Source organism: Anolis carolinensis, chromosome 3 (assembly GCF_035594765.1).
Source record: "Anolis carolinensis isolate JA03-04 chromosome 3, rAnoCar3.1.pri, whole genome shotgun sequence".
Taxonomy (NCBI): domain Eukaryota; kingdom Metazoa; phylum Chordata; class Lepidosauria; order Squamata; family Dactyloidae; genus Anolis; species Anolis carolinensis.
In genome coordinates this window covers 286,834,375-286,854,395 of record NC_085843.1, presented here as the reverse complement: position 1 = coordinate 286,854,395, position 20,021 = coordinate 286,834,375, and the positions used below count along the sequence as shown (strand labels likewise).

General features: G+C 45.6%; 1 protein-coding gene across 1 annotated transcript in view; it reads right to left on the bottom strand.

The window, feature by feature from the left end:
• The window catches only part of fgf12 (fibroblast growth factor 12), a 410,001-nt gene extending 391,851 nt beyond the window's left edge, over positions 1–18,150 (bottom strand). The window contains exons 1-2 of the mRNA XM_062976944.1: positions 18,036–18,150; positions 17,744–17,938 (exon numbers count right to left, since the gene is read on the bottom strand). Coding sequence (XP_062833014.1) covers positions 17,744–17,756 — 13 coding nt within the window. The 5' untranslated portion in view covers positions 17,757–17,938; positions 18,036–18,150. The remainder of the gene's footprint in view (positions 1–17,743; positions 17,939–18,035) is intronic.
• Between the last annotated feature and the right edge of the window lie 1,871 nt (positions 18,151–20,021).

Genomic DNA, 20,021 nt, shown 5'->3' with positions numbered 1-20,021 from the left:
TGGCCCTTGCGGTCTCTTCCAACTCTATCATTCGATTGTTCTAATATATAATATAATATATTGTATATACATAAAAGAAAAGGTAAAGGTTTTCTCCTGACGTTAAGTCCAGTCGTGACCGACTCTGGGGGTTGGTGCTCATCTCCATTCCTAAGCCCAAGAGCCGGCGTTGTCCGTAGACACCTCCAAGGTCATGTGGCCACTGGCATGACTGCATGGATTGCCGTTACCTTCCCACTGGAGTGGTACCTATTGATCTACTCACACTCTGGGGGTTGGTGCTCATCTCCATTCCTAAGCCCAAGAGCCGGCGTTGTCCGTAGACACCTCCAAGGTCATGTGGCCACTGGCATGACTGCACGGAGCGCCATTACCTTCCCACCAGAGCAGTACCTATTGATCTACTCACACTCTGGGGATTGGTGCTCATATCCATTTCTAAGCCAAAAAGCCGGCGTTGTCCGTAGACACCTCCAAGGTCATGTGGCCACTGGCATGACTGCATGGAGCGCCGTTACCTTCCCACCAGAGCAGTACCTATTGATCTACTCACACTCTGGGGATTGGTGCTCATATCCATTTCTAAGCCAAAGAGCCGGCGTTGTCCGTAGACACCTCCAAGGTCATGTGGCCACTGGCATGACTGCACGGAGCGCCATTACCTTCCCACCAGAGCAGTACCTATTGATCTACTCACACTCTGGGGATTGGTGCTCATATCCATTTCTAAGCCGAAGAGCTGGCGTTGTCCGTAGACACCTCCAAGGTCATGTATATACAGGACCCCCTGTATATACATATAATTTTGATAATAATATTATTGCAGCGTTTTAATTTTTGTAAACTTTTTATCATGTTTTTATCATGTTTTAATTGTTTTGTTTTTATAGTATATTTGTTGCTGGCCCTCGTGGCAGAATGTAAGCCGCTCTGAGTCCCCTCGGGGAGAAGGGCGGGGTATAAATGCATGTAATAAATAAATACAATATAATACTAATAATGCAATATAATAGTATTAATTACATATTACGTATTATATGTAATATTACTAATAATGTTACAGCATAGTGACATAGAACAATATAGTAATATATCATGCTAATATTGTGCTATGCTAACAAGATTATACATTGTATGTACATATAGCTTGTAAGCTGCTCTGAGTCCCCGTCAGGGTGAGAAGGACGGGATATAAATGTAGTACATCAATAAAATAAATGAACTTCTTCCAAGGAGAGGGCTTTGCACTTGCAGGCAATCCTTCAGCCTCCAGAACAGATGCCCAGGGAAGTGCCTGCAAAGCTATTGCTGCCGCAGTCTTTGCTCCGAAGCGCATGGCCATTGCCAAGGCACCAACACCTTCCCTTAAAGGAGCAGCAACAAGTGGCTTCCAAGTCAATGGAATGGTAGAGGGAGGTTTCAATCCAAACTTTGAACAATAAACAAACGGGAACACATACAGCCTCAATGTTAATAACAATCATAATCATAATAAAAATAATAAAGAGGTTTGGAAGAGACTCCTTGGGCCATTTAGTCCAACCCCCTTTGTGCACCAAAAGCACAAGCAAAGCACCCCTGACAGATGGCCACCCAGCCTCAATGTTGCTAATAATAATAATAATAATGATGATGATGTTGCCATCCCAGGTGACAGTCGCATAGATGAAAAACAACAGGAAAAACTCAGCCGCTATCAGGACCTCAAGATTGAACTTCAAAGACTCTGGCAGAAACCAGTACAGGTGGTCCCGGTGGTGATGGGCACACTGGGTGCCGTGCCAAAAGATCTCAGCCGGCATTTGGAAACAATAGGCATTGACAAAATTATGATCTGCCAAATGCAAAAGGCCACCCGACTGGGATCTGCGCGCATCATCCGAAAATACATCACACAGTCCTAGACACTTGGGAAGTGTTCGACTTGTGATTTTGTGAAACGAAATCCAGCATGTCTATCTTGTTTGTTGTGTCAAAATAAAATAATAATAATAATAATAATAATAATAATAATAATAATAATGGGATCTGCACGCATCATCCGAAAATACATCACACAGTCCTAGACACTTGGGAAGTGTTCGACTTGTGATTTTGTGAAACGAAATCCAGCATGTCTATCTTGTTTGTTGTGTCAAAATAAAATAATAATAATAATAATAATAATAATAATAATAATAATAATAATAATAATAATGGGATCTGCACGCATCATCCGAAAATACATCACACAGTCCTAGACACTTGGGAAGTGTTCGACTTGTGATTTTGTGAAACGAAACCCAGCATATCTATCTTGTTTGCTGTGTCATACAACGTCGTTGTGTTGATAATAATAATAATAATAATAATAATAATAATAATAATAATAAATCACATAGTCCTAAATGCTTGGGAAGTGTTCAACTTGTGATTTTGTGATATGAAATCCAGCATATCGATCTCGTTCGCTGTGTTATACTGTGTCCTTCTGTCAATAATAATAATAATAATAATAATAATAATAATAATAATAATAATAAAGAGGGTTGGAAGAGACCCCTTGGGCCATTTAGTCCAACTGCCTTCTGCCTTTGTGCACCAAAAGCACAAGCAAAGCACCCCTGACAGATGGCCACCCAGCCTCAATGTTGCTAATAATAATAATAATAATAATAATAATAATAATAATAATAATAATAATAAATCACATAGTCCTAAATGCTTGGGAAGTGTTCGACTTGTCATTTTGTTATACGAAATCCAGCATATCTATCTTGTTTTTGGGAAGTGTTTGACTTGTAATTTTGCAATACAAAATCAAGCATATATATCTTGTTTGCTGTGTTATACTGTGTCCTCCTGTCAATAATAATAATAATAATATCTGCAAGCATCATCAGAAAATACATCACACAGTCCTAGATGCTTGGGAAGTGTTCGACTTGTCATTTTGTGATACGAAATCCAGCATATCTATCTTGTTTGCTGTGTCATACAATGTTGTTGTGTCAATAATAATAATAATAATAATAATAAAGAGGGTTGGAAGAGACCCCTTGGGCCATTTAGTCCAACCGCCTTCTGCCTTTGTGCACCAAAAGCACAAGCAAAGCATCCCTGACAGATGGCCACCCAGCCTCAATGTTGCTAATAATAATAATAATAATAATAAATCACATAGTCCTAAATGCTTGGGAAGTGTTCGACTTATATAAGAAATCCAGTATATATATCTCGTTTGCTATGTTATACTGTGTCCTCCTGTTAATAATAATAATAATAATAATAATAATAATAATAATAATAATAATAATAATAATAAATTATCACTCAGTCCTAAATGCTTGGGAAGTGTTCGACTTGTGATTTTGTGATATGAAATCCATCATATAGATCTCGTTTGTTGTGTTATACTGTGTCCTCCTGTCAATAATAAAAATAATAATAATAATAATAATATCTGCGCGCATCATCCAAAAATACATCACACAGTCCTAGATGCTTGGGAAGTGTTCGACTTGTGATTTTGTGATACGAAATCCAGCATATCTATCTCATTTGCTGTGATACTGTGTCCTTCTGTCAATAATAATAATAATAATAATAATAATAATAATAACAAATGCAAGATCGAAAAATCAGCTGATGACCCAAAGTGCAGACTGTGCAAGGAAACCGATGAAACCATTGATCATATCCTCAGCTGCTGTAAGAAAATTGCACAGACAGACTACAAACAGAGGCACAACTATGTGGCCCAAATGATTCATTGGAACCTATGCCTCAAGTATCAACTCCCTGCAGTTAAGAACTGGTGGGATCACAAACCTGCAAAGGTTGTGGAAAATGAACACGCAAAGATACTGTGGGACTTTTGAATCCAGACTGACAAAGTTCTGGAACACAACACACCAGACATCACAGTTGTGGAAAAGAACAAGGTTTGGATCATTGATGTTGCCATCCCAGGTGACAGTCGCATTGAAGAAAAACAACAGGAAAAACTCAGCCACTATCAGGACCTCAAGATTGAACTTCAAAGACTCTGGCAGAAACCAGTGCAGGTGGTCCCGGTGGTGATGGGCACACTGGGTGCCGTGCCAAAAGATCTCAGCCGGCATTTGGAAACAATAGACATTGACAAAATTACGATCTGCCAACTGCAAAAGGCCACCTTACTGGGATCTGCACGCATCATCCGAAAATACATCACACAGTCCTAGACACTTGGGAAGTGTTCGACTTGTGATTTTGTGAAACGAAATCCAGCATATCTATCTTGTTTGCTGTGCCATACAATGTCGTTGTGTCAATAATAATAATAATAATAATAATAATAATAATAAAGAGGGTTGGAAGAGACCCCTTGGGCCACTTAGTCCAACCCCCTTCTACCTTTGTGCACCAAAAGCACAAGCAAAGTACCCCTTAATAATTAATAATAATTAAATAATAATTAAAGTACCATTATAAACAAGCAAACTTTGGAAGGTGCCGTAAGTGCCAGATAAATGGCTCCGATGGGCTGCATGTGGCCCCTGGAGCTTACTTTGGGGACCCCTGCCCTAAAGGATTTGTGGGATCTGTGGGGCTATTGTTGGGGATAAACTGCAAAGCCTTCCCAGGTGGCTGCACCCCTTGTAATCCCGGAAGCTCCAAAGGAAAATAAAGGGGGGGGGGGTTGGATCCAGGTATCCATCTCTGCCCGCAGTGTGTGCTTCTGCTTGCAAAACAGAGCTGACACCTTCCCTCGTCTCCTTGGGTGTCTTTTTGTGCCACCTCCTCGGTTGTCTAGAAAAATCTGGTTCTCCGGACCAGGAGATCCTCTCCCCCAAAACCCAGGGGGGTTTGAAGCAACTGGCGCACATCCTCACATTCAGGTCCATCACTTCTCCTGCGCCTGTACCATTCCGGGATCTGGGAAAAGGAGGGGCCTATTGGAAAGCCAGTCTTCCAAATAGCAGCTGAGCATGTGAACGTTGTGCTCCCGGTGTGCACAAAAAGAGCCCTGCTTCTCTGTCCATGGAAACGGAGGAAATGGAAGTTGCCGAGCCCCTTGTGCCTTCGATGGGCATGCAAGCCATCCACCTGTGGCTCGCAATGGTATGGTCCTCATGCACAAAACAAACTGCAGAGGCGGCAGCAGCATCACGCCGGGCGTGGAAGGAAAGAAGGGAGGAAAGAAGGAAGGAAGGGGCCACGTGTGGACTGCTGCAGAGGCCCCAAAGACCCCACATTGTGCCCGGCAAAGGGTGGGCTCCAGCCTCAGATCTGTCCCCTATAATGGGACCCACAACACAAACTACCACTGGTGTATTTACAGTTATGTAAAAGCACAGGAGCCTCCGGTGGCGCAGTGGGTTAAAGCGCTGGGCTGCTGAACTTGCAGACCGAAAGGTCCCAGGTTCAAATCCTGGGAGCGGAGTGAGCGCCCGCTGTTAGCTCCAGCTCCTGCCAACCTAGCAGTTCGAAAACATGCCAATGTGAGTAGATCAATAGGTACCGCTCTGTCGGGAAGGTAACGGCGATCCATGTAGTCATGCCAGTGGCTACATGACCTTGGAGGTGTCTACGGACAACGCCAGCTCTTCGGCTTAGAAATGGAGATGAGCACCAACCCCCAGAGTGTGAGTAGATCAATAGGTACTGCTCTGATGGGAAGGTAACAGTGCTCCATGCAGTCATGCCGGCCACATGACCTTGGAGATGTCTATGGACAACGCCGGCTCTTCGGCTTAGAAATGGAGATGAGCACCAACCCCCAGAGTGTGAGTAGATCAATAGGTACTGCTCCAATTGGAAGGTAACTGCACTCCATGTAGTCATGCCAGTGGCCACATGACCTTGTAGGTTTCTACGGACAACGCCGGCTCTTTGGCTTAGAAATGGAGATGAGCACCAACCCCCAGAGTGTGAGTAGATCAATAGGTACTGCTCTGGCGGGAAGGCAACAGTGCTCCATGCAGTCATGCCAGTGGCCACATGGCCTTGGAGGTGTCTATGGACAACGCCGGCTCTTCGGCTTAGAAATGGAGATGAGCACCAACCCCCAGAGTGTGAGTAGATCAATAGGTACTGCTCTGGCGGGAAGGCAACGGTGCTCCATGCAGTCATGCCACTGGCCACATGGCCTTGGAGGTGTCTATGGACAACGCCGGCTCTTCGGCTTAGAAATGGAGATGAGCACCAACCCCCAGAGTGTGAGTAGATCAATAGGTACTGCTCTGATGGGAAGGTAACAGTGCTCCATGCAGTCATGCCGGCCACATGACCTTGGAGATGTCTATGGACAACGCCGGCTCTTCGGCTTAGAAATGGAGATGAGCACCAACCCCCAGAGTGTGAGTAGATCAATAGGTACTGCTCCAATTGGAAGGTAACTGCACTCCATGTAGTCATGCCAGTGGCCACATGACCTTGTAGGTTTCTACGGACAACGCCGGCTCTTTGGCTTAGAAATGGAGATGAGCACCAACCCCCAGAGTGTGAGTAGATCAATAGGTACTGCTCTGGCGGGAAGGCAACAGTGCTCCATGCAGTCATGCCAGTGGCCACATGGCCTTGGAGGTGTCTATGGACAACGCCGGCTCTTCGGCTTAGAAATGGAGATGAGCACCAACCCCCAGAGTGTGAGTAGATCAATAGGTACTGCTCTGATGGGAAGGTAACGGTGCTCCATGCAGTCATGCCAGTGGCCACATGACCTTGGAGATGTCTATGGACAACGCCGGCTCTTCGGCTTAGAAATGGAGATGAGCACCAACCCCCAGAGTGTGAGTAGATCAATAGGTACTGCTCTGATGGGAAGGTAACAGTGCTCCATGCAGTCATGCCGGCCACATGACCTTGGAGATGTCTATGGACAACGCCGGCTCTTCGGCTTAGAAATGGAGATGAGCACCAACCCCCAGAGTGTGAGTAGATCAATAGGTACTGCTCCAATTGGAAGGTAACTGCACTCCATGTAGTCATGCCAGTGGCCACATGACCTTGTAGGTTTCTACGGACAACGCCGGCTCTTTGGCTTAGAAATGGAGATGAGCACCAACCCCCAGAGTGTGAGTAGATCAATAGGTACTGCTCTGGCGGGAAGGCAACAGTGCTCCATGCAGTCATGCCAGTGGCCACATGGCCTTGGAGGTGTCTATGGACAACGCCGGCTCTTCGGCTTAGAAATGGAGATGAGCACCAACCCCCAGAGTGTGAGTAGATCAATAGGTACTGCTCTGATGGGAAGGTAACGGTGCTCCATGCAGTCATGCCGGCCACATGACCTTGGAGATGTCTATGGACAACGCCGGCTCTTCGGCTTAGAAATGGAGATGAGCACCAACCCCCAGAGTGTGAGTAGATCAATAGGTACTGCTCCAATTGGAAGGTAACTGCACTCCATGTAGTCATGCCAGTGGCCACATGACCTTGTAGGTTTCTACGGACAACGCCGGCTCTTTGGCTTAGAAATGGAGATGAGCACCAACCCCCAGAGTGTGAGTAGATCAATAGGTACTGCTCTGGCGGGAAGGCAACAGTGCTCCATGCAGTCATGCCAGTGGCCACATGGCCTTGGAGGTGTCTATGGACAACGCCGGCTCTTCGGCTTAGAAATGGAGATGAGCACCAACCCCCAGAGTGTGAGTAGATCAATAGGTACTGCTCTGATGGGAAGGTAACGGTGCTCCATGCAGTCATGCCGGCCACATGACCTTGGAGATGTCTATGGACAACGCCGGCTCTTCGGCTTAGAAATGGAGATGAGCACCAACCCCCAGAGTCGGACATGACTGGACTTAACGTCAGGGGAAAACCTTTACCTTTACCTTTAAAAGCAAAGGACTTCCAAAGTAAGAACGGGACACCAGCAGTGCCAAGGTAGAGAGGTGCGAACCCCAAGAATGCAATGCAGAGAATGACAACAGAAATGGAGGAGAGATATACCGTATATACTCGAGTATAAGCCGACCCAAATATAAGCCAAGGCACCTAATTTTACCACAAAAAAACCTGGGAAAACATTGACTCCAGTATAAGCCCAAGGTGGTAAATTTCAGAAACAAAAACAGATACCAATAAAATTACATTAATTGAGGCATCAGTAGGTTCAATTTTTTGAATATTTACATCAAGCTCAAATTTAAGATAAGACTGTCCAACTGTGATCCAATCATGATTCTCATCTTCTTCCATGTCAATGTGCTTGTGTATTCTTTTAATAATAATAGAGTAAAATAATACATGTAATAATAATAATAATAATAAATACAGAAAAATAATACAAGTACAGTAGAGTCTCACTTATCCAACGTAAACAGGCCGGCAGAATGTTGGATAAGCAAATATGTTGGATAATAAGGAGAGATTAAGAAAAAGTCTATTAAACATCAAATTAGGTTATGATTTTACAAATTAAGCACCCAAAACTTCATGTTATACAACAAATTTGACAGAAAAAGTAGTTCAATACGCAGTAATGCTATGTAGTAATTATTGTATTTACGAATTTAGTACCAAAATATCACGATGTATTGAAAACATTGACTACAAAAATGTGTTGGATAATCCAAAATGTTGGATAAGTGAATGTTGGATAAGTGAGACTCTACTGTACCAATAAAATTACATTAATTGAGGTATCAGTAGGTTCAATGTTCTTGAATATTTACATCAAGCTCAAATTTAAGATAAGACTTCCCTACTCTGATCCAATCATGATTCTCATCTTCTTCAATGTAAATGTGCTTATGTATCCTTTTAATAATAATAGGGTAAAATAATACATGTAATAATAAATACAGGAAAATAATACAAGTAATAATAAATAGAGTACAATAATAAATGCAACAATAATAATAATAAGATCAGGGTGAAATAATAAATGTATTGTTAATAATAAAAATAGAGTAAAATAAATGTAATAGCAACAATAATAGAGAAAAATAATAAATGTAATAATAATAATAATAAATACAGTAAAATAATACATGTAATAATAAATAGAGTAAAATAATAAATGCAATAATAATAAGATCAGAGTGAAATAATAAATTTATTAATAATAATAAAAATAGAGTAAAATAAATGTAATAGTAGCAACAATAATAGAGAAAAATTAATGTAATAATACCAATAATAATAGAGAAAAATAATAAATGTACCATATATTCTCGAGTATAAGCTGACCCAAATATAAGCCAACCAGGCCCCTCACCCGAGTATAAGCCGAGGGGGGCTTTTCCAGTCTTAAAAAAGGGCTGAAAAACTAGGCTTATACTCAAGTATATACAGTAATCCATAAAGGGACGGAAAAGCAAGACCTTACTCATTCAAAGAGTCTTCTGCAAGAAACTAGAGCCGATCCCAATTCAAAATTAGGAGACACTTCCTATCAGTAAGAGCTGTTTGGTGGTGGAACCAGCTTGGTCAAAAGGTGAGCTTCTTTTTATGGGAGATTGGTAGGGGTCAGTGGGCGTCCTTTGGATGCAAATCCTGGACTGGCAACAAGGGGGTAGGACTAGATGGCCCTTAGAGGGCCCTTCCAATTCTGTGTTCCCAAATCAGGCTTTGTTTATGCGTTTTAAGGGGAGCAGACGGCATAGTCTCATGGCATATCCAGCTTGGATGTTTCCAAAGGGCAGTGGTTCAAGGGATACAACCAGCCTATGCGCACTGCACATGTCTTATTTGTAGTGCAACCCCCCCCCCAACAACAACAACAACTATTTATTTATTTATTTACTACATTTATACCCCACCCTCTCTCACCCCAAAGGGGACTCAGAGCGGCTTACAAGTTGTATGTACATACAATATATTATATTATTGGCATAGCACAATATTAGCATTATATATTACTACTAGCTGTGCCCGGCCACGCGTTGCTGTGGCTGAGTCTGGTGGTGTTGGTCAGTCTACATTAGGTTGTATTGATGCTGTGACCTCCACCTTCTTTATACTCACATTAGTAGTAGTATTTGAAGTCTGTTACCTTCTTCAATTTTTGTGTTGATTGATAATTGCTTGAGATCCCTGTTGTCTTTGGTTTGTTGTTGTAATGTCTGATTCTGCTGAGTGCGGTTTATATTTTTATTGTGGTACAATAGTCTTTTTTTTGTTTCGCCTGTGTAGGTGTTTATTATTGTTGTTGTTGTAGTGGTCATGAAGGTTGGATAAGTTAGAGGCTACTGTATTGTTTTTTGGAGGCCCAGTGTAGCACTGACTGGCTTCTCAGCCTCAGTGCCTGGCTGTTTCTTGCCTGTGATGGTGTTGATTCTTATTGTTGTTGTTGTTGTCATTGTTATTACTGTAATTGTTTTTTTTGGAGGCCAAGTGTGAATGTAGGGATTGGGAAGGAGGATGAGTTGTGTTGTCAAATTTTGTATTTGTTATAGTCACAATGCGTTGTTGTGAGTTTTGTGGGTCCGGATTGTGTTTTTGTGGTGTGGTTGTGTTGTTACAACTGAGAGGCAAGCTTTTGTGTTGTGTTGCCAAGTTTTGTATTTCTGGGGCGTTTAGTTGTGTTGTTATAGTAACAATGCATTGTTGTGAGTTTTGTGGGTCCGGATTGTGGTTTTGTGGTGTGGTTGTGTTGTTACAATTGGGAGGCAAGGCTTTTGTGTTGTGTTGTCAAATTTTGTATTTCTGGGGCGTTTAATTGTGTTATAGTCACGATGCATTGTTGTGAGTTTTGTGGGTCCGGATTGTGGTTTTGTGGTGTAGTTGTGTTGTTACAACCGGGAGAAAAGGCTTTTGTGTTGTGTTGTCAAGTTTTATATTTCTGGGGCGTTTAGTTGTGTTGTTATAGTCACGATGCGTTGTTGTGAGTTTTGTGGGTCCTGTGTGGTTTTGTGGTGTGGTTGTGTTGTTACAACCTGGAGGGAAGGCTTTTGCATTGTGTTGCCAAGTTTCGTATTTCTGGGGCGTTTAGTTGTGTTGTTATAGTCACGATGCGTTGTTGTGAGTTTTGTGGGTCCTGTGTGGTTTTGTGGTGTGGTTGTGTTGTTACAACTGGGAGGCAAGGCTTTTGCATTGTGTTGCCAAGTTTTGTATTTCTGGGGCGTTTCGTTGTGTTGTTATCGCATGATGCGTTGTTGTGAGTTTTGTGGGTCTGGATTGTGGTTTTGTGGTGTGGTTGTGTTGTTGTAACCTGGAGGCAAGCCTTTTGCATTGTGTTGCCAAATTTCGTATTTCTGGGATGTTTAGTTTTGTTGTTATAGTCACTGCGCAAACAACTTTATCATTTTATATATATAGACTAGCTGTGCCCGGCCACGCGTTGCTGTGGCTGAGTCTGGTGGTGTTGGTCAGTCTACATTAGGTTGTATTGATGCTGTGACCTCCACCTTCTTTATACTCACATTAGTAGTAGTATTTGAAGTCTGTTACCTTCTTCAATTTTTGTGTTGATTGATAATTGCTTGAGATCCCTGTTGTCTTTTGTTTGTTGTTAGTTGTAATGTCTGATTCTGTTGAGTGCGGTTTATATTTTTATTGTGGTACAATAGTCTTTTTTTTGTTTTGCCTGTGTAGGTGTTTATTATTATTGTTGTTGTAGTGGTCATGAAGGTTGGATAAGTTAGATGCTACTGTATTGTTTTTTGGAGGCCCAGTGTAGCACTGACTGGCCTCTCAGCCTCAGTGCCTGGTTGTTTCTTGCCTGTGATGGTGTTGATTCTTATTGTTGTTGTTATTGTCATTGTTATTATTGTAATTGTTTTTTTGGAGGCCAAGTGTGAATGTAGGGATTGGGGAGGTGGTTGTGTTGTTACAACTGAGAGGCAAGGCTTTTGTGTTGTGTTGCCAAGTTTTGTATTTCTGGGGCGTTTAGTTGTGTTGTTATAGTCACGATGCACTGTTGTGAGTTTTGTGGGTCCGGATTGTGGTTTTGTGGTGTGGTTGTGTTGTTACAATTGGGAGGGAATGCTTTTGTGTTGTGTTGCCAAGTTTCGTATTTCTGGGGCGTTTAGTTGTGTTGTTATAGTCATGATGCGTTGTTGTGAGTTTTGTGGGTCCAGTGTGGTTTTGTGGTGTGGTTGTGTTGTTACAACTGGGAGGAAAGGCTTTTGCATTGTTTTGCCAAGTTTTGTATTTCTGGGGCATTTAGTTGTGTTGTTATAGTCATGATGCATTGTTGTGAGTTTTGTGGGTCCGGATTGTGGTTTTGTGGTGTGGTTGTGTTGTTACAAATGGGAGGCAAGGCTTTTGCATTGTTTTGCCAAATTTTGTATTTCTGGGGCGTTTAGTTGTGTGCCAAGTTTCGTATTTCTGGGGCGTTTAGTTGTGTTGTTATAGTCACGATGCATTGTTGTGAGTTTTGTGGGTCCGGATTGTGGTTTTGTGGTGTGGTTGTGTTGTTACAACCGGGAGGCAAGGCTTTTGCGTTGTGTTGTCAAGTTTTATATTTCTGGGGTGTTTAGTTGTGTGCCAAGTTTCATATTTCTGGGGCATTTAGTTGTGTTGTTATAGTCACGATGCGTTGTTGTGAGTTTTATGGGTCCGGATTGTGGTTTTGTGGTGTGGTTGTGTTGTTACAACCTGGAGGGAAGGCTTTTGCGTTGTGTTGTCAAGTTTCGTATTTCTGGGGCGTTTAGTTGTGTTGTTATAGTCATGATGCGTTGTTGTGAGTTTTGTGGGTCCTGTGTGGTTTTGTGGTGTGGTTGTGTTGTTACAACTGGGAGGCAAGGCTTTTGCATTGTGTTGCCAAGTTTTGTATTTCTGGGGCGTTTAGTTGTGTTGTTATCGCATGATGCGTTGTTGTGAGTTTTGTGGGTCCGGATTGTGGTTTTGTGGTGTGGTTGTGTTGTTGTAACCTGGAGGCAAGCCTTTTGCATTGTGTTGCCAAATTTTGTATTTCTGGGATGTTTAGTTTTGTTGTTATAGTCACTGCGCAAACAACTTTATCATTTTATATATATAGATATTGTCCTATACCACTACTGTAATATTATTAGTAATATTGCATTTAATATATAATGTATAATTAATATTATATTGTATAATTATTAGTGTTATTATATTGTATTACATTATAATATTAGTATCAATATTATATGTATACACAATATATTCAATTATTACCATAGCACAATATTAGTAAATGAAAGGACAATACAATATTATACAATTTTAACCAACATAAACCTATCAGGATTTCAATGGGAAGTGAGGTCCTGCTTCTGGCCAATGAGATAGTCAAGTTAAGTACGATTGTTGGTATTGTGTGCCTTCAAGTCATTTCAGACTTTGGGCAAGGCGAAGTCTAAAACTGAGGGTGGGGGCCAGGTCAATGACCTTGGAGGGCCGCATTTGGCCCCCGGGCCTTAGTTTGGGGACCCCTGCCCTAGATTAATGTGTGCCATGCCTTCTGCTAAAGACACATCAACAAGTGGCTTCCATGCCAAGGAGATGGTGAATCCATTGCAGGTTTTAACCCATATTTTAAAGGAGGCCTTCAGTGGCACCTGGTGGGTCCCATTTCAATGGAGCTGGACATTGACTATGGGCTTGAAGCCAGCAGGTCTCCTTGACTAAATTTGGCACCTTTTTGTAGCCCCCAGCACTACATAATAGGCCCCATTAAAAAACCCATTGACTATTATTATTGCCAATAATTCTGAAACAAAAAAGATAATCACTAAGTACGGAAACCCAGTAGTTCCTGTGCTAGAAGGAAATGTGGGGCATATATTAAGCTAAGGAGAGGAAGCGGAAGAATAGCAAAAGCTCTGGCTGTCTAATAAATGTTGAATTACCCCTGTATCTGCAGGACCCACACCCATGCTTTTATGGATCAACTTCTGACCAAATAGGCATTTCCCAGGTCCTCCAACATGACTCTACAATATTCTTGAGCCAGAAGTCCTTCCTATCAATAGGGTTTTTCTATAGTATCCGTGATTCTGCGTATCCATGCTAAGACATGGGAATCATACTGTATATTGCGCTAATTTTAATTTGTCGGCTGCCTTAAGTCTCGATTTTGCAACCAAAGAAGGGCGTCGCTGCTAAAATTAAGGATTTCAGAACAAAATGCAGCTAAACAAACGGATAACCATGTGTTGTCGAAAGCTTTCATGGCCAGAATCACTGGGTTGCTGTGAATTTTCCAGGCTGTCTGGCCATGTTCCAGAAGCATTCTCTCCTGATGTTTTGTCCACATCCTCAGAGGTTGTGAAGTTTGTTGGAAACTAACCTAGTGGGGTTTATATCCCTGTGGAATAATGTCCAGGGTGAGAGAAAGAAGGAACTCTTCTCTGTTTGTCTGTCTCCCAGTATTTAAAAAAAGAATTCTAAAATCAGGACAGGAAATAAAGAACAACATTCAGAAAATGAGAATTCCAGACAGCAAACAATCAGAGCCAGGTAACACCTCCCAACAAAGGATTCCCCCAGGCAGGAAGCAGCCGGGTTTTGAAGCTGCAAGACCATTTGATGCTAATCAAGCTGGCCAACTGCAACATTCACACTTGCCTCAAACAGACAAGAGTTTTTTTCTCCCACCCTGGACTTTCCACAGATATATAAACCCACAATGCTTCTGGAACATGGCCATACAGCACGGAAAATTCACAACAAGCTATCAGGATCACAATGATAATAAAGAGACCCAATAAAGGCTTCTCGATGTATTTGTGTCCCTTCTCCTCCTCTGTTTGACAGAGAAAGACCTGAATCAATGCCACTGACCAAGTGGACAGACGGACATGGCCTTGAGCTGCCCCTGGGCTGCCAACTGGGCCTGTCCTGGCCATGGGGCTCACCCCCCACTGATGTGCAAAGGAGGACTGCTGTTGCCTGCTTTGGTACCAAAAAGGAAGGAAAGCAGGGAGGCGAATTGCTTTCGTGGATGGCAATTTGCTGGAATCTCGAACAAACGTGCCCCTGGATCATCCCGTCCCCTTCCTTTTCCTTTGGTGGCTCAGAGACCTCCTTCTTCCTTTCAGAAACCACACATCCTAGGAAGAACACGGCGCCAGCAGGGTGGGTTCCCTCTCCAGGGATACATACATATATGGATATATAGAGAGAGAGAGAGATGCCAGGGCCCCAAACCTGCCTGCAAGGGAAAGTTCCAAGGAGGAGAACTGCAGCAGTGCCTCCTTCCAACACCATGTACCCCCCAAAGCCAGAAGAAACCCTAGTCTAGAAGGGCCTTCCTTCTGCTGAAATACAGGCTCTACTTCCAGGCTGCTGACTAGTCTCCATCAAGACAGGAAGACCACAGCTTGAGTCTCCTCCCTCTCTTTCCTTACTATGCCAAGGCCTCAAACCTGGCTGCAAGGGAAAGGTGTAGCCTGCCTTCTCTCCAAGGAAGAGCTGAAGTTGTGGAGGAGAACTGCAGCAGCACCTCCTTCCAACATCAGGAACCCCCAAAGCCAGAAGAAACCCCAGAAGAGAAGGCCCTTCCTTCCCCTGAAAGACAGGCCCTGCGTCTAGGCTGCAGACTCTGTTTCCACCAAGACAAGAAGATCTTCAACCCAAAGCTTGAGGTCTCCTCCCTCCCTTTCTCTGTGTATCCTCTCCTAAATATGCCAGGGCCCAAAAGTGTTTGCTGCCTTCTCTCCAAGGAAGAGCTGAAGCCTTGGGGGAGAACTGCAGCGGCGCCTCCTTCCAACACACCAAAGCCAGAAGAAACCTGAACCGAAGGGCCAACATCAGGAACCCCCAAAGCCAGAAGAAACCCCAGAAGCGAAGGGCCCTCCTTCTCCTGAAAGACAGGTCCTGCTTCCAAGCTGAAGACTAGTCTCCACCAAGACAAGAAGACCTCGGTTTGAGGCTCAAGCAGACTCTCCACCAAGTCAAGAAGATCTCAGTCCCAAAGCTTGAGGTCTCCTCCCTCCCTTTCTCAGTGTGTCCTTTCCTAAATATGCTAGGATGCAAGGGAAAAGGTGTTGACTGCCTTCTCTCCAAGGAAGAGCTGAAGCTGTGAAGGAGAACTGCAGCACCAAAGCCAGAAGGAACCCCAGAAGCGAAGGGCCTTTCTTCTGAAAAACGGGCCCTGGTTCGAGGCTCAAGCAGGCTCTCCATCAAGACCTCAGCCCCAAGCAGACTAGTCTCCACCAAGACAAGAAGACCTCGGTTTGAGGCTCAAGCAGACTCTCCACCAAGACAAGAAAATCTCAGCCCCAAAGCTTGAGGTCTCATTTCCTAGATATGCCAGGGCCCCAAACCTGGCTGTAAGGAAAAGCTCTGGAGGAGAACTGCAGCGGCACCTCCTTCCAACACACCAAAACCAGAAGAAACCTGAAGCGAAGGGCCTTCCTTCTGAAAGACAGAGCCCTGGTTCGAGGCTCGAGCAGACCAGTCTCCACCAAGTCCAGAAGATCTCAGCCCTAAAGCTTGAGGTCTCCTTTCCTAGATATGCCAGGGCCCCAAACCTGGCTGCAAGGCAAAGGTGTTGACTGCCTTCTCTCCAAGGAAGAGCTGAAGCTGTGCTGGAGAACTGCAGCACCAAAGCCAGAAGAAACCCGAAGCGAAGGGCCTTCATTCTGAAAGACGGGCCCTGGTTCGAGGCTCATGCAAGCTCTCCATCAAGACCTCAGCCCCAAGCAGACCAGTCTCCACCAAGACAAGAAGACCTCGGTTTGAGGCTCAAGCAGACTCTCCACCAAGACAAGAAGATCTCAGTCCCAAGGCTTGAGCTCTCCTTTCCTAGATATGCCAGGGCCCCAAACCTGGCTGCAAGGGAACGGTTTTGCCTGCCTTCTCTCCAAGGAAGAGCTGAAGCCTTGGAGGAGAACTGCAGCGGCGCCTCCTTCCAACACACCAAAGCCAGAAGAAACCTGAAGCAAAGGGCCTTCCTTCTGAAAGACGGGGCCCTGGTTCGAGGCTCAAGCAGACTAGTCTCAACCAAGACAAGAAGCCCTCAGCCCCAAAGCTTGAGGTCTCCTCCCTCCTGTTGTCTGTGTGTCCTTTCCTAGATATGCCAGGGCCCCAAACCTGGCTGCAAGGGAAAGGTCTACCTTCTCTGTAAGGAAAAGCTCTGGAGGAGAACTGCAGCGGCGCCTCCTTCCAACACACCAAAGCCAGAAGAAACCCGAAGCGAAGGGCCTTCCTTCTGAAAGACAGGCCCTGGTTCGAGGCTCGAGCAGGCTCTCCATCAAGACCTCAGCCCCAAGCAGACCAGTCTCCACCAAGACAAGAAGACCTCGTCCCCAAACCTTGAGGCCGCCTCCCTCCCTCCCTCTCTGTCTCGGCATGTCCTTTCCCCATCACTCTGGCATGTCTTACAATGAGGCCCCTTCCACACCGCTGAATGGAACCCCACATTTTCTTCTTTGAGCTGGGATATGGGGCAGTGTGGACTCAGATCGCCCAGTGGGGTTTCGTGCCTTGATACTGTTCTGTACAGTGTGGAAGAGAAGGAGGGCGAGGGAAAGCGAAGGAGCCTCCTCTCTCCCTCTGCTCGGGGAATGCATGACGAGGCAGATCGGGGCTTGTTATTCGCCGGGAGAGGCTTCCCCTCCCTCTCCCTCCCCCTCCCCCTCCTCCGCCCCCTCTTTCCCTCCATTCACCCCCAGATTCTCCCTTGAGTCTCCCAAGAGAGAGGCCGACGGAAGAGAGGGCGCCTCCATCCACACGAGAGAGAGATTCGCATCGCATCGCCCTCGAGAGCCAGGGAGGGCTTCCTTTGGGGGACCCCACCAAGGCGGGCTCCCTTGGGGTCCAGGCACCCCGATTTCCCTGTCCCCGCCCGCCTGGCGCCGCAGTCTCCCTTCTCCTTCTCCTTCCCTTCTTTCTCCCTTCTCCCTTCTTCTTTTCTTCCTACCTTTGCCTTCCATGGTGGGCGGGCGCCGGGAAGTTGCGGCGAACTTTCAGGGTGGCGGCTGGAATGGCGGGGCTCTCCTTCCTCCTCCTCCTCCTCCTCTTCTTCCTCCTCCTCCTCTGCCCGCTCCGCTCTGCTCCAGCCTGCCCTTCTCCTTTCCTCTTCTCCTCCTTCCCTTCTTTCTTTCTCTCCTTCCTCCTGCAGAGCCAACGGGAGAGGAAGGCGTGAGGCCGAGTGGGGAAGGAATCGAGAAGAGGAAGAAGAGGAGGAGGAGGAGGAGGAGGAAGGCCCTTACCTGGCGCTGTCCGGCGTCTGCGGTGCTGCAGCTCCGACTGCCCTCCCTTCTTCCCTCCTTCTCGCCCACAAGGGCGCATGCGCGGGGAAGACACGCCCCTCCCGACCCCCCCCCCCTCCGCCGCCTGCGGGTAGGATTCAGGGAGAGAAAGCCCGGCCTGGAGTCCCAGGGATGGGAGGGGAGGGAGCGCCTCTCCGCCCCCAGCAGCCTCCGCAGGTGGACACTCCACTCAGGTCCCACGCAGCCCCGGAATCCTCCTCCTGGGCCATCCACTCCAGCCCCATTCTGCCCAGAAGCAGAGAAATCTCATCCAAAGCACCCCGGACAGGTGGGCCTCCAGTCTCTCTTTCAAAGCCACCTCCACGAAACTACAGGGCAGAGAGTTCCACTGCTGAACAGCTCTCACAGTTAGGAAGTTCTTCATAGAACCCAAGAGTTGGAAGAGACCTCATGGGCCATCCAGTCCAGCCCCATTCTGCCCAGAAGCAGGAAAATCTCATTCAAAGCACTCCCGACAGATGGGCATCCAGTCTCTGTTTCAAAGCCTCCAAAGAAGGAACCTCCACGAAACTACAGGGCAGAGAGTTCCACTGCTGAACAACTCTCACAGTTAGGAAGTTCTTCATAGAATCCTAGAGTTGGAAGAGACCTCATGGGCCATCCAGTCCAGCCCCATTCTGCCAAGAAGCAGGAAAATCTCATTCAAAGCACTCCCGACAGATGGGCATCCAGTCTCTGTTTCAAAGCCTCCAAAGAAGGAACCTCCACGAAACTACAGGGCAGAGAGTTCCACTGCTGAACAGCTCTCACAGTTAGGAAGTTCTTCATAGAATCCTAGAGTTGGAAGAGACCTCATGGGCCATCCAGTCCAGCCCCATTCTGCCAAGAAGCAGGAAAATCTCATTCAAAGCACCCCCAACAGATGACCATCCAGACTCTGGTTCAAAGCTTCCAAAGAAGGAACCTCCACGAAACTACACAATGCCGAACAGCTCTCACAGTTAGGAAGTTCTTCATAGAATCCTAGAGTTGGAAGAGACCTCATGGGCCATCCAGTCCAACCCCATTCTGCCAAGAAGCAGGGAAACCTCATTCAAAGCACCCCCCACAGATGGCCATCCAGACTCTGTTTCAAAGCCTCCTCCAAAGAAGGAACCTCCACGAAACTACAGGGCAGAGAGTTCCACTGCTGAACAGCTCTCACAGTTAGGAAGTTCTTCATAGAATCCTAGAGTTGGAAGAGACCTCATGGGCCATCCAGTCCATCCCCATTCTGCCCAGAAGCAGGAAAATCTCATTCAAAGCACCCCAGCAGATGGCCATCCAGTCTCTGTTTCAAAGCCTCCTCCAAAGAAGGAACCTCCACGAAACTACGCAGCAGAGAGTTCCACTGCCGAACAGCTCTCACAGTTAGGAGAGACCTCATGGGCCATCCAGTCCAGCCCCATTCTGCCAAGAAGCAGGAAAATCTCATTCAAAGCACTCCCGACAGATGGGCATCCAGTCTCTGTTTTAAAGCCTCCAAAGAAGGAACCTCCACGAAACTACAGGGCAGAGAGTTCCACTGCTGAACAGCTCTCACAGTTAGGAAGTTCTTCATAGAATCCTAGAGTTGGAAGAGACCTCATGGGCCATCCAGTCCAGCCCCATTCTGCCAAGAAGCAGGAAAATCTCATTCAAAGCACCCCAGCAGATGGCCATCCAGTCTCTGTTTCAAAGCCTCCTCCAAAGAAGGAACCTCCACGAAACTACACAGCAGAGAGTTCCACTGCTGAACAGCTCTCACAGTTAGGAAGTTCTTCATAGAATCCTAGAGTTGGAAGAGACCTCATGGGCCATCCAGTCCAGCCCCATTCTGCCAAGAAGCAGGAAAATCTCATTCAAAGCACCCCAGCAGATGGCCATCCAGTCTCTGTTTCAAAGCCTCCTCCAAAGAAGGAACCTCCACGAAACTACACAGCAGAGAGTTCCACTGCTGAACAGCTC